At 42.1% G+C, this 12,716-nt stretch overlaps 1 protein-coding gene across 8 annotated transcripts in view; it reads left to right on the forward strand.

The window, feature by feature from the left end:
• Positions 1 to 12,716, forward strand: part of cuedc1b (CUE domain containing 1b) — a 61,238-nt gene that overhangs the window by 29,896 nt on the left and 18,626 nt on the right. For 5 of the 8 annotated variants that reach the window (XM_044202287.1, XM_044202290.1, XM_044202289.1 and 2 more), the window contains 3 exons: positions 1,897 to 2,024; positions 5,385 to 5,520; positions 9,172 to 9,433. In XM_044202287.1, the coding sequence (XP_044058222.1) occupies positions 1,897 to 2,024; positions 5,385 to 5,520; positions 9,172 to 9,433 (526 nt within the window). The remainder of the gene's footprint in view (positions 1 to 1,896; positions 2,025 to 5,384; positions 5,521 to 9,171; positions 9,434 to 12,716) is intronic. The other 3 variants (XM_044202292.1, XM_044202293.1, XM_044202294.1) reach the window with 3 other exon arrangements.

A 12,716-nucleotide genomic window follows, 5' to 3' on the forward strand; every position in this document is an offset into this window, starting at 1 on the left:
ATTCACATTTTTCACCTGCCACTGTAGCTGGTGGATTACAAAATCGACCAGCAACTAAATTTTTTACCGCCCACTTCTTAACCGGTGTTCTGTCGATATGTGTTACCTATCGAGATGTGCTGCTTAGCGTTTCTATGCATGTGCATGACCCACAGTCTCCCAGAAATTTGAAATAAAATAGAGATATTATAATATAATATTTCAACATGCTCCCTGTATTTTTAAAGTATACATGGTCAGTAGTGGTGTAATATAAAATTACTCTGTAGTGGGAGCATTATTTGATAGGGGATATTGGTCTGTTGAAATACGCAACCCCTGAAATCTTAAATAAAGAGTATCAAAATATGCTCCCCATATTCTTACAGTACACCTACCCCTGTTTGTAATCAAAAAACATAAAGACGTAATAATACTGTGAGAGTTATACCTTATTGGGATATACACAACTTGAAATGGAAACCCAGAAGATAGCATTTTTCGACAAGGCAGCATAAATTGTCAGAACACTGGCAGTGTGTTGTTGTTAATAATAAAAGAAGAGCTACAATATTCAGGCAATTTTATTTCATAAGGGAAATATTTAAACTCTTAAGAAAAATACTGATATTCTCTCTAAGTGTAATGCTATTTGTTCAAGTACCGGAGCACACCTATGAATGACGCATGCACATGCATGCACACCCACGCTTAAGTTGTGGCTCGTTTCAAAGGTTATGTAACCGCTGTTCCTACAGTGGTAAGTTTACGTACATTAGTCAACTACAACTGACTTTATAATTAATTTCATCATGTTGAGAATATTATGTGGCCAAACAGCTAGCAAAGTTTAGGCGATACATGGATGTAGTAGGTTGTAATTACTGTGGCATAAAGCACTAACTTATAGACGAATGAACACAAGTAGTTTGTGTTTTGAATTATTTAATTTACTTACTTGTGCCGAGCAAATGAAGCCGCATTGGAAACATCCATTCTGAGGAAAAGTTGCAGTGCATGCAGAGGTCAAGCTAATCTAATTTCTAACGTTAGTCTAGGCTATGAAAACGTAGCTAAACAAACTTTCATTTCTTGCAGGCATTGTGGATGCAGCACAAGCTGGCCAAGTTTAACAGGCTGTCTTTGTAATGTTTCTTTGCAAATACATCACAAATAAAGAAACCATCAGAAGAGTGAATCATTAATGGAAGGATTGCTGCCTTTTCATCTCTACTAGTTAACATTAGCTAGCTACAGACTGCCGCTTACAGGCTACCGGCATCTATCGGCAACTTTTAAGGTGGAATTGTTTTGGATTGTTAGTCAATGCATGAGTTGATATTGTGAATTAATCAACACACCTTAAATGTGAAACCCCTGTAATGAAGCCCCACATTGTTTTTCTGTGTCTCCTCATTAAAGTGTCTGAGTAAAACAAGCAGACTTGCGATTCAATCTGCGTTGTGGAATGTCACAAATCTCTGTTACGCTATTTTTATTTACCTGCCACCATGGCTGGTAGGTTGAGCAAATTCACCTGCCTCTACACAAAATCACCCTAATTTGGTGGATGGTGGGTGCATATTTCCAGCCCTGCTGGTGTTATTTTTAGATGTTTCAGGGTTCATTCTGTTCTCCTGGTATTGTGTGATGGCATCATACATTACCCTAACATGAATAACTAGATGGTCTGCTGGCTCCTTTCAGTCTCAGGGCATTGACCCAGGGCTTCATGACTTGCTAGAGATGCTGCTGACCCAAGCACTGATTTGATTTTGAATTTAAAGATTGCATTTGAGCATTGAACTACAACGTATTGCTTTGTGGCTTTTCTGTATCCCCTATCACTTACCCTATCACATCCTCTATAACATGCTGCTTAATGACACAAAACTTGTGTTGTGTGTTTCATTCTAGATTCTGGAGCGAACACTGGAACCTGACAGTTCAGATGAGGAACCGCCTCCAGTCTACTCTCCACCAACGTATGATATGCACGTTTATGACAGGAAATACCCAGAATCCCCACCAACACCCCCACCAAGGTAAGGAAGAGGGACTGGACTCTTACATAGAAGAAGCTGAGGCTTTGATTATGCAATTATCAGATTAAGAGCCACTTTAAGAGCCAACTTTTTTTCAATTGGGTTTTTATTTAACAGTCTGTGTGCTTCTGATTTTAATAAATGAATGGAAGATTAGTAGTTTGAAAAAATCTGGCCATCCAACCAATGCCTCGAGGTGTAGTGTTTGATAGAGTTGCTTCTGGTTTAGGCAAGTAACAATACTCCTGACCATCTTACTTATTTTGACACTTAATACACTAAACCATTACTTGATTAATCAAAAGAATAATTCATAGATCAATCAAAAATAAACATAATTCTTCATTGCACTTCTCCAGTGGTCAGGATTGAGTGTGGAAAAACCTCTGGCTACTGTTTACTGTTGTTTTGAATTTATTGCATTGTATTGCACTGGTTTTCATGTAAATGTAGGAAAAATGTTTGCAGAGGAATTCTTCTTACCTGTAACAGTTGTGCTATAAATCCACACATCACAAGTACATAGCATTGCAGTGCTTTGAACTTGTCAGTATGCTCACAATGAAAATGCTGACATGCTGGCAGGCGTAATATTTACCATGTTTACAATCTTAGTTTAGCATGGTATCATTTTGCTAATTAGCACTAAACACAAAGTACATCTGATGGGAATGTCATTTGTTTAATTTGTCATGGATTTAGTCAAAAAGTGACCTTTTGACCTAATGGTCTTAATGAAAAGTCATGGGATCAATTCATTGGTTACATCAAATAGGAACCATGACCTCCGGGCCAACCTGGACCAAGTGTCATGGGACTTCTTGCTTTTCATTTCGGCACCCATGTTAGCAGGTTAGAGCAGCCAGACAGCCCGCATGAGCAGCGTGTCTCACTGCTGCAGCTATGCTTCATCTAGAGTGTCAGCGTCTCGCGTATTTCTTTCCATGTGACGCTTGCGGTTCTCAGCAAAAATAGACAGTGAAAATGATCTGTTCATATTCATATTGACATCATACCTGCAACATACATCTTTCACTACAGTTTCAATGTCTTAATCTGTAGAGTATGTCACAGACATGATAAAAATCTAAATATTGTTCTTTCTTTCTTTTTTTTACACTTCCTGTATCAGTTTAGCATTTCTGTGACAGAATCATTTGTTAACATGGCTTTTATTGTGAAATATTTGCAGGACTGTGTTGTGGAAAATTCAGCGACAAGCATGGCTTCATACATTTGTAGAGTCCCGGCACTTAATTGAATACATGTTTTTATTTCAGGAATTCCTGTAGAAACCTCTGTGTAGAAAGATAGGGCTGGCAGTAGCAGCGCTGCAGCAGCGCCGCAGCAGTTCAGCAAGGTGGCCATCACGCACAGGTAGAGGTAGGCAGTGTGGCCCAAGCACAAGTGTCTGTACCAAATTCTGTGCCTTTCATTAGATATTGCGATTAGGATTCTTCCTCCAGGGACCTTGGACATCTGTACCATATGTCATGGTAATCCATCAAATAGATCAAAGTGGTGACTGGAATGACATTGCCATCAGTAGAACCATGCTGTAGCAAAAAATAGTGAAAATAGTAAAATTATGAAATATGGGAAACAAATAAATGTTTCCTTTCTCTGGCCATCCCATGTGATTTTGTGAGTGGCCAAATTAAAGGATGTAAATACAGTGCATCTGGAAAGTATTCACAGCGCTTCATTTTCCCACATTTTGTTATGTTACAGCCTTATTTCAAAATGGATTAAATTCATTATTTTCTTCAAAATACTACAAACAATACCCCATAATGACAATGTTAAAGAAGTTTGTTTGAAATCTTTGCAAATTTATTAAAAATAAAAAATGAAAAAAATCACATGTACATAAATATTCACAGCCTTTGCCATGACACCCAAAATTGAGCTCAGGTGCATCCTGTTTCCACTGATCATACTTGAGATGTTTCTACAACTTGAGTGGAGTCCACCTGTGGTAAATTCAGTTGATTGGACATGATGTGGAAATCACACACCTGTCTATATAAGGTCCCACAGTTAACAGTGCATGTCAGAGCACAAACCAAGCCATCAAGTCCAAGGAATTGTCTGTAGACCTCTGAGACAGGATTGTATCGAGGCACAGATCTGGGGAAGGGTACAGAAAAATGTCTGCAGCTTTGAAAGTCACAATGAACACAGTGGCCTCCATCATCCGTAAATGGAAGAAGTTTGGAACCACCAGGACTCTTCCTAGAGCTGGCCACTCTGGCAAACTGAGCGATTGGGGGAGAAGGGCCTTAGTCAGGGAGGTGACCAAGAACTCGATGGTCACTCTGACAGAGCTCCAGCATTTCTCTGTGGAGAGAAGAAAACCTTCCAGAAGAACAACCATCTCTGCAGCACTCCACCAATCAGGCCTGTATGGCAAAGTGGCCAGATGGAAGCCACTTCTCAGTAAAAGTCACATGACAGCCCGCCTCGAGTTTGCCAGAAGGCACCTGAAGAACTCTAAGACCATGAGAAATAAAATTCTCTGGTCTGATGAAACAAAGATTGAACTCTTTGGCCTGAATGGCAAGCATCATGTCTGGAGGAAACCAGGCACCGCTCATCACCTGATCAATACCATCCCTACAGTGAAGCATGGTGGTGGCAGCATCATGCTGTGGGGATGGTTTTCAGTGGCAGCAGACTAGTTAGGATAGGGGGAAAGATGAATGCAGCAATGTACAGAGACATCCTTGATGAAAACCTGCTCCAGAGCGCTCGAGACCTCAGACTTGGGCGAAGGTTCATCTTCTTACAGGACAACGACACTAAGCATACAGCCAAGATAACAAAGGAGTGGCTATGGGACAACTCTGTGAATGTCCGTGAGTGGCCAAGCCAGAGCCCAGACTTGAACCCGATTGAACATCTCTGGAGAGATCTGAAAATGGCTGTGCACCGACGCTTCCCATCCAACCTGATTGAGCTAGAGAGGTCCTGCAAAGAAGAATGGGAGAAACTGCCCAAAAATGGGTGTGCCAAGCTTGTAGCATCATACTCAAAAAGACTTGAGGCTGTAATTGGTGCCAAAGGTGCTTCAACAAAGTATTGAGCAAAGGCTATGAATACTTCTGTACATGTGATTTTTTTGTTTTTTATTTTTAATAAATTTGCAAAGATTTCAAACAAACTTCTTTCATGTCGTCATTATGGGGTATTTGTAGAATTTTGAGGAAAATAATGAATTTAATTCATTTTGGAATAAGGCTGTAATAGGCTGCACTGTAATTAATACTAGTTTGAGATAAGTGAGAGTTAAGTTGATAATGTACTCAATGCATTTGGTAGAATTACTAATGTGTCCTGTTACTCCATATGTTCTCATAGATTTGAAGCAGAGCAACCTCCAGGTCACCAGCAGTTCAGAAGCTACCGGAACTGGAACCCTCCTTTGCTTGGAAATCTACCAGATGATTTTCTGCGGATCCTGCCACAGCAGTTAGACAGTATAAAAGTAAAAAATGTCAGCATACAGATGTTAAATGGGTGCATTTGGTTTTTTGGTTCTTTCTCAATAATGACAATCCACTGTTTGTGTACACCTGCTGTGGTGTAAAGCAGTAGCGTAGCCAGAAATCTTGTGTTAGGTGGGCATCGCATATAAATGGGTGGCACATAAGGATAACTTAAATTCTAAAAAAGTCTAAAATAAGCCTGGAAGAGGCAAGCCCCCAGTTTTGTCCGATTCAATCATATATATATATATATATATATATATATAAAAACTTTGTCCTTCACCCTCCGCGGGTGGTCTCATCCTTCGAGCTTGGGTCCTCTACCAGAGGCCTGGGAGCTTGAGGGTTCTGCGCAGTATCTTTGCTGTTCCCAGTACTGCACTCTTCTGGACCGAGATGTCTGGTGTTCTTCCAGGGATCTGCTGTAGCCACTCCTCCAGTTTGGGGGTCACTGCCCCGAGTGCTCCAATGACCACGGGCACCACTGTTGCCTTCACCTTCCAGGCCTTCTCCAGCTCTTCTCTGAGCCCTTGGTACTTCTCTAGTTTCTCATGTTCCTTTTTCCTGATGTTGCCATCGCTTGGTATTGCCACGTCAACCACAACGGCTTTCCTCTGCTGTTTGTCAACCACCACGATGTCAGGCTGGTTCGCCATTACCATTCTGTCAGTCTGGATCTGGAAGTCCCACAGGATCTTGGCTCGGTCATTCTCTATCACCTTTGGAGGTGTTTCCCACTTTGACCTCGGGGTTTCCAGTCCATACTCAGTGCAGATGTTCCTCTACACTATGCCAGCTACTTGGTTATGGCGCTCCATGTATGCTTTTCCTGCCAGCATCTTACACCCTGCAGTTATGTGCTGGATTGTGTCAGGGGCCTCTTTGCACAGCCTACACCTTGGGTCTTGTCTGGTGTGGTAGATCTGGGCCTCTATTGCTCTGGTGCTCAGGGCCTGCTCCTGTGCAGCCATGATGAGTGCCTCTGTGCTGTCCTTCAATCCAGCCCGCTCTAGCCATTGGTAGGACTTCTTGAGATCAGCCACTTCAGTTATGTTCCGGTGGTACATCCCGTGTAGGGGTTTGTCCTCCCATGATGGTCCTTCCTCCAGCATGTCTTCCTCTGTTCCCCATTGCCTGAGACATTCCCTGAGCACGTCATCTGTTGGGGCCTTATCTTGGATGTACTTGTGGATCTTGGATGTTTCATCCTGGATAGTGGCACTCACACTCACTAGTCCACGACCGCCTTCCTTACGGCTAGCGTACAGTCCCAGGGTGCTGGATTTGGGATGGAACCCTCCATGCATGGTGAGGAGCTTTCGCGTCTTAACGTCTGTGGTCTGTATCTCTTCCTTTGGCCACCTTATTATTCCCGCAGGGTATCTAATCACTGGCAGGGCATAGCTGTTTATTGCCTGGGCCTTGTTCTTGCCATTGAGCTGACTTCTTAGGACTTGCCTTACTCGTTGGAGGTATTTGGCCGTTGCCGTCTTCCTTGTTGCCTCTTCGAGGTTGCCATTTGCCTGTGGTATTCCAAGGTACTTGTAACCATCCTCAATGTCTGCTATTGTTCCTTCTGGGAGTGAGACCCCTTCTGTGTGGACTACCTTCCCTCTCTTTGTCACCACTCGACTGCACTTCTCAAGCCCGAATGACATCCCAATGTCAGAGCTGTAGATCCTGGTGGTGTGGATCAGTGAGTCGATGTCCCGCTCGCTCTTAGCGTATAGCTTGATTTCATCCATGTAGAGGAGGTGACTGATGGTGGCCCCGTTCCTGAGTCGGTATCCATAGCCAGTCTTGTTGATTATTTGGCTGAGGGGGTTCAGTCCTATGCAGAACAGCAGTGGGGACAGAGCATCTCCTTGGTATATGCCACATTTGATGGATACTTGTGCAAGTGGCTTGCCATTGGCCTCAAGGGTGGTTTTCCACAGCCTCATCGAGTTTGCAATGAAGTCTCTTAGAGTCCTGTTGATGTTGTACATCTCTAAGCATTCAGTGATCCATGTGTGCGGCATTGAGTCATATGCTTTCTTGTAATCAATCCAGGCAGTGCACAGGTTGGCGTGTCGGGCTCTGCAGTCTTGGGTGACTGTTCTGTCAACCAGGAGTTGGTGTTTGGCTCCTCTGGTTCCTCTGCCAATGCCCTTCTGCGCTTTGCTCATGTATTGATCCATGTGTTCACTTATCTTAGCCGCGATGATGCCTGACATGAGCTTCCATGTTGTGGAGAGACAGGTTATTGGCCGATAGTTGGATGGGACTGTACCCTTTGCGGGATCCTTCAGGATCAGGATTGTGCGCCCTTCGGTAAGCCATTCAGGGTGCGTCCCATCTCTTAGCAGCTGGTTCATTTGTGCTGCTAGGCGCTCATGGAGTGCAGTGAGCTTCTTTAACCAGTAGGTGTGGATCCTGTCAGGGCCCGGTGCTGTCCAGTTCTTCATACCTGAGACTCTTTCTTGGATGTCTGCCGCTGTGATGGTGACTGGATTCTGTTCAGGGAGGTTGCTGTGGTCCTTTCTCAGGCCGGCCAGCCACTGTGCATCGCTGTTGTGTGATGCCTCCCTTTCCCATATACTTTTCCAGATTGACTTGAAGTCTGAACTGCATTACCTGCATTCCATTAAACAATGTACTTTCGACAAAAATGAATGCAGACAAGATGTTCACTATAAGTGATTACACAACTCAAGTAAGTTTAAAGAGTTTTTTAACTACAGAAAAAAAGGAAAACAATGAATGCCTGGAATTGTTGAGAAAATATATTCAAATTTCTAAAACATATCAACATGGCTTGCAAAAGTATGGAGCTGAAGCTGGCAGCTTATTAGCCTAATCTAGCATAAAGACTGCAGACAGACAGAAGCAGATAGCCTGTCTTTGTCCAAAGTTCAAGTATGCCTGACAAACACCTCTAAAAGGTACTAATTAACATGTTTGTTTGTTGTTTTGTTTTTGTTTAATTCCGCACACAAACAGAAGTGTTAAAATGATGATCTGTGGTTTTAGGGTAGTTACGTACTGAAACTATAGTTTATCCATCCGCCCAGCACTTCTGCTACAGTGCAGGTTTCCAGATATGATATGGTCCTGAGTTCAGGTTTTAGTATATGTCTAGTATATGTGTTAATTAGTGAGCTTAGAGGTGCTGGTGGATGTATTTTTTAACTTTATACAGAGCCAGGCTAGCTGTTTTCCCCCTGCCTCTAGTCTGAATGCTAATCTAGGCTAATCACATCCAGACTTAAGCTCTGTATTTAACACACAGACATGAGATTGACATTCATGATATTCTTCTTATCTAACTCTCAGAAAAAAAGGGTATAGGCCTATTTTCCAAAATGTGGAACAGTCCCTGTAAAGTACTAATAGCAGGAGTTGTCCTGATACTAGCAGTAGCAGTGGGAGGTACTGTAACACAGAAATGCTAACAGTAATAGTTTAAAAGTGAGTATCACCAGTGTTAGTTGAAGTAGATGTGAAGCTCGTGGTAGAAGTAGTAGTTGTAGTAATACAGACAGCTGTTTTTCACTACTGGTTCTGAAAACCTTCAGTATGGCTGCAAGAGGATACATAGAATGACATCTTCAAGTGATCTCTAATCAAACAACATGAATTGACATTATAAGCAATAACCTCTCCTGTCTTTACCTCAGAAGAGCTCTGAGAGCAGTCTATCCCAGCCTTCGTCATCCTCGTCCTCACTTTCTTCAATAAGCCAATGGACAACCCAGTCTGGTTCTCAGTCTGGAGCTACAGGGACCACTGGAGGTCCAGGTTTGACAGCAGGAGCTATAGAGCAAGACAAGAAACTGAAGCAGTATCTGGAAGACGAGCGCATCGCCTTGTTCCTGCAGAATGAGGAGTTTATGAGAGAGCTGCAGCGCAACCGCGAGTTTCTCATCGCCTTAGAGAGAGGTATGACTGTGTATATTTGACTCATTCTACATAGAGAAATTCTGCTCATAATGTCAGCATCAGGTCGGTGTCAATAGCTGTACTGTTTTTGGTGGTATGGTATTGTTCACAGGCTATTAGTTACTGGAGATAATGCATAGAATTTAAAATCATTCACATTTGAGGTTGTGAGATCAGAATCAGAAATACTTTATTATTGAGATACTGACTAGTCCTTTTAAGGTTGTTGTCATTAAAGGTTCTCTGTGGAGTTTTTGACCTCCTAGAAGAGCTATGGAGTTGTTTTTCTATGAGTGGGCCATTTTGTTTGTCTCCTGCATGCGCACAAGGACATGCGTGTGCGTGCACTTGGGTGCTATTTAATGAGTACATTTCTGACATTAACAATTTAACTGCCTTTGTGCATTCTCCATAAATGCAAACTGGTCAAAACCATTGACCGAAATTGTTTGGAAAAGTAATAAGTGGTTATCCCTTTTTTACATGCAGTATTCAACTGCAGTAACAGTAGTATACAGTCCCAGTAGAACCCCAGTACACTGGACCTTCACATCAACTGCAACTAGACCTCTGCAAACATGCTTAAGATTCACCCTGAGACTAAAGTTTTGATTATCAAGAGGCTGAAGACCAGATCCACTGCTGATGTGGCAGACACCTTCAATGTGTCTCAGCGTCAAGTACAGAGGATAAAAAAAAGATTTGAAGAGACTGGAGATGTTTTTGACAAGCCCAGGTCAGGCAGACCCCGCAAGACAACTGCACGAGAGGACCGTTTGTTGGCTCGAAAATCCAAGGCCAGCCCATTTTCCACTGCAGCAGAGCTCCACGAGACCTGGTCACCTGAAGTCCCTGTGTCAACCAGAACAGTTTGTCGGATTCTGTCTCAAAATAGCCTCCATGATCGAATCAGTGCCCAGAAGCCAGCACTAAACGAAAGACAATTGAAAAACCGTGTGGCATTTGCCAAGGCCCACAGCCTGCTAAAAGGATGGACGCTGGAAAAGTGGCAGTAGGTGGATTTTTCAGATGAATCTTCTGTTGAATTACACCACAGTCGCCGCAAATATTGCAGGAGACCTACTGGAGCCCGCATGGATCCGAGATTCACCCAGAAAACAGTGAAGTTTGGTGGCGGAAAATCATGGTCTGGGGTTACATCCAGTATGGGGGTGTGTGAGAGATCTGCAGGGTGGAAGGCAACATCAATAGTCTAAAATACCAAGAAATCTTAGCTACCTCTTATATTCCCAACCATAAAAGAGGCCGAATTCTGCAGCAGGATGGTGCTCCATCGCATACTTCCATCTCCACATCAAAGTTTCTCAAGGCGAAAAAGATCAAGATGCTCCAGGATTGGCCAGCCCAGTCACCAGACATGAACATCATTGAGCATATGTGGGGTAGGATGAAAGAGGAAGCATGAAAGACGAAACCAAAGAATATTGATGAACTCTGGGAGGCATGCAGACTTTGCTATTCCTGATGACTTCATCAATAAATTGTATGAATCCTTGCCAAACCGCATGGATGCAGTCCTTCAAGCTCATGGAAGTCATACAAGATATTAAATTTGGATCTCACAGCACCACTACTTAATTTGCTGACATATTTTTGTATTTGCAGTAAATTTGTTCAATTTCTGTATAGGCGACAAAACGTTTGTCTTGCCAAAATTTGACCTTTCTGTCTTGATTAAATGATAAATCTTTTTTCAGTGAAACTAATTTATTTCAGTGCATTAAACATCATTTGGGAGGGTTTTAGCTCATATGAAAAATATGAGCTATTTCTAACACCAATTGATTAATTAAAAGTCAGGTTAATAGCCAGTGTTTCTACAAAATAGATAAGCGACAAGACTTTTGTCAGGGACTGTAGATTTATTTATTTATTTTTTAAATGAACAGACACTTGAGTCACTTTGGATTTCTATTTATTACTTCTGCCATTGCAAGTTGAGTCAAGCCAACTCCGACCTGTTCGTCTTAAGGCACGCTTTTTGATATCTCCCCCGACTGCAATTGGCTACTCTCGTCTACTTTCGATGCAAGGAACCTTTTTAAAAGCTTTTGTTTTTTGTGCCATAATTTCCATAATTTGCCTTGATGCTCAAGTCCTATGCTTGTCTCTTTGGAATTACTTTTGGCTAAGTAATGAAACTTAAATGTATGATTACAAACCATACAGCAATATCAGCAACCCAAAGCTATTAACACTAGATAATGTTAGAGCTAAAATGTCAAAAGCAAATGAAAATGGTTTTCCAAAATCACAGTCCAGGTGGGGTTGCATTGCTTGCCTTTTGGTTTATGTTTCTGACTTTTGTTTTATGAATTTGGCCTTTGTGTTGTATTGAATGGATTCATGTTGACTTATGAGTAAACGAAGGCCCTGAGAGTCAAAATTGGCAGGAGCCATTCATATCAGCGGTGAATCACCATATCCTATTTATATAACCCTGCTCTGCTGGAATGACAGCTCCACAATGTGGCATGATGTGCAGTCAGTTGGGAGACAGGATTATATGTATAAATACATTTCCATCAATTAGCTGTGTTAACTTTATCTTGATTATCTATCCAGCAAGGCTCGTTAATTTTCAATCCTTTGTGTTAGCAAAGAGACAGCAATAGCCTTGGCAACAGGGCTGTAATGGGTCAGACAGACGCTGCATTTTAGGAACACCCCTGGCAGTAGGCTATAGCAAAACAATGGACAGATGATGCAGCTGTGCCACATGTCATATTTAATTGATGTTGGTTTAAAAGGATGGCTCAGAAACAAGGATATGTCATTTTGTTAAATGCCTCGATTCCTCTCTCCTTGTGTCTCTTCCTCGCCTTCTCCGCTCGCATCTCTGGTGGGAAGGACTATGACATGAGGAGAGGAATCAAGGAAGTACAAACTGAGAAATGAGAAAGGCCTAAGATGTCCCTCCAGCAGCAGCACCCTCAGCACTGGTAACTCAAGAAATATAAATTAGAACAACTTAAGTTAAGAGTCAAACTCAGACACATGGGCAAATGTAAGTCCCCTGATTTATAACACTACTGTTATCAGTCAGGTCTTGTGGTACTACTACTACTGGTGTAGTTAATGACCAAGGATGTTTTCTCCCTTTCAGCAATGAGAAAGAAGCTGTTTGAAATTGAACAACTTAAGTTAAACTGAACTAAAGTGTGACTGTACACAAGAACTAAATGTGCGCTCTACAAATAGAAACTAATGTACTGCCAACAATGTGAAATAAAGTATGATGTATGTAATATTTATAAGTATG

Source organism: Siniperca chuatsi, linkage group LG7 (assembly GCF_020085105.1).
Source record: "Siniperca chuatsi isolate FFG_IHB_CAS linkage group LG7, ASM2008510v1, whole genome shotgun sequence".
NCBI lineage: Eukaryota > Metazoa > Chordata > Actinopteri > Centrarchiformes > Sinipercidae > Siniperca > Siniperca chuatsi.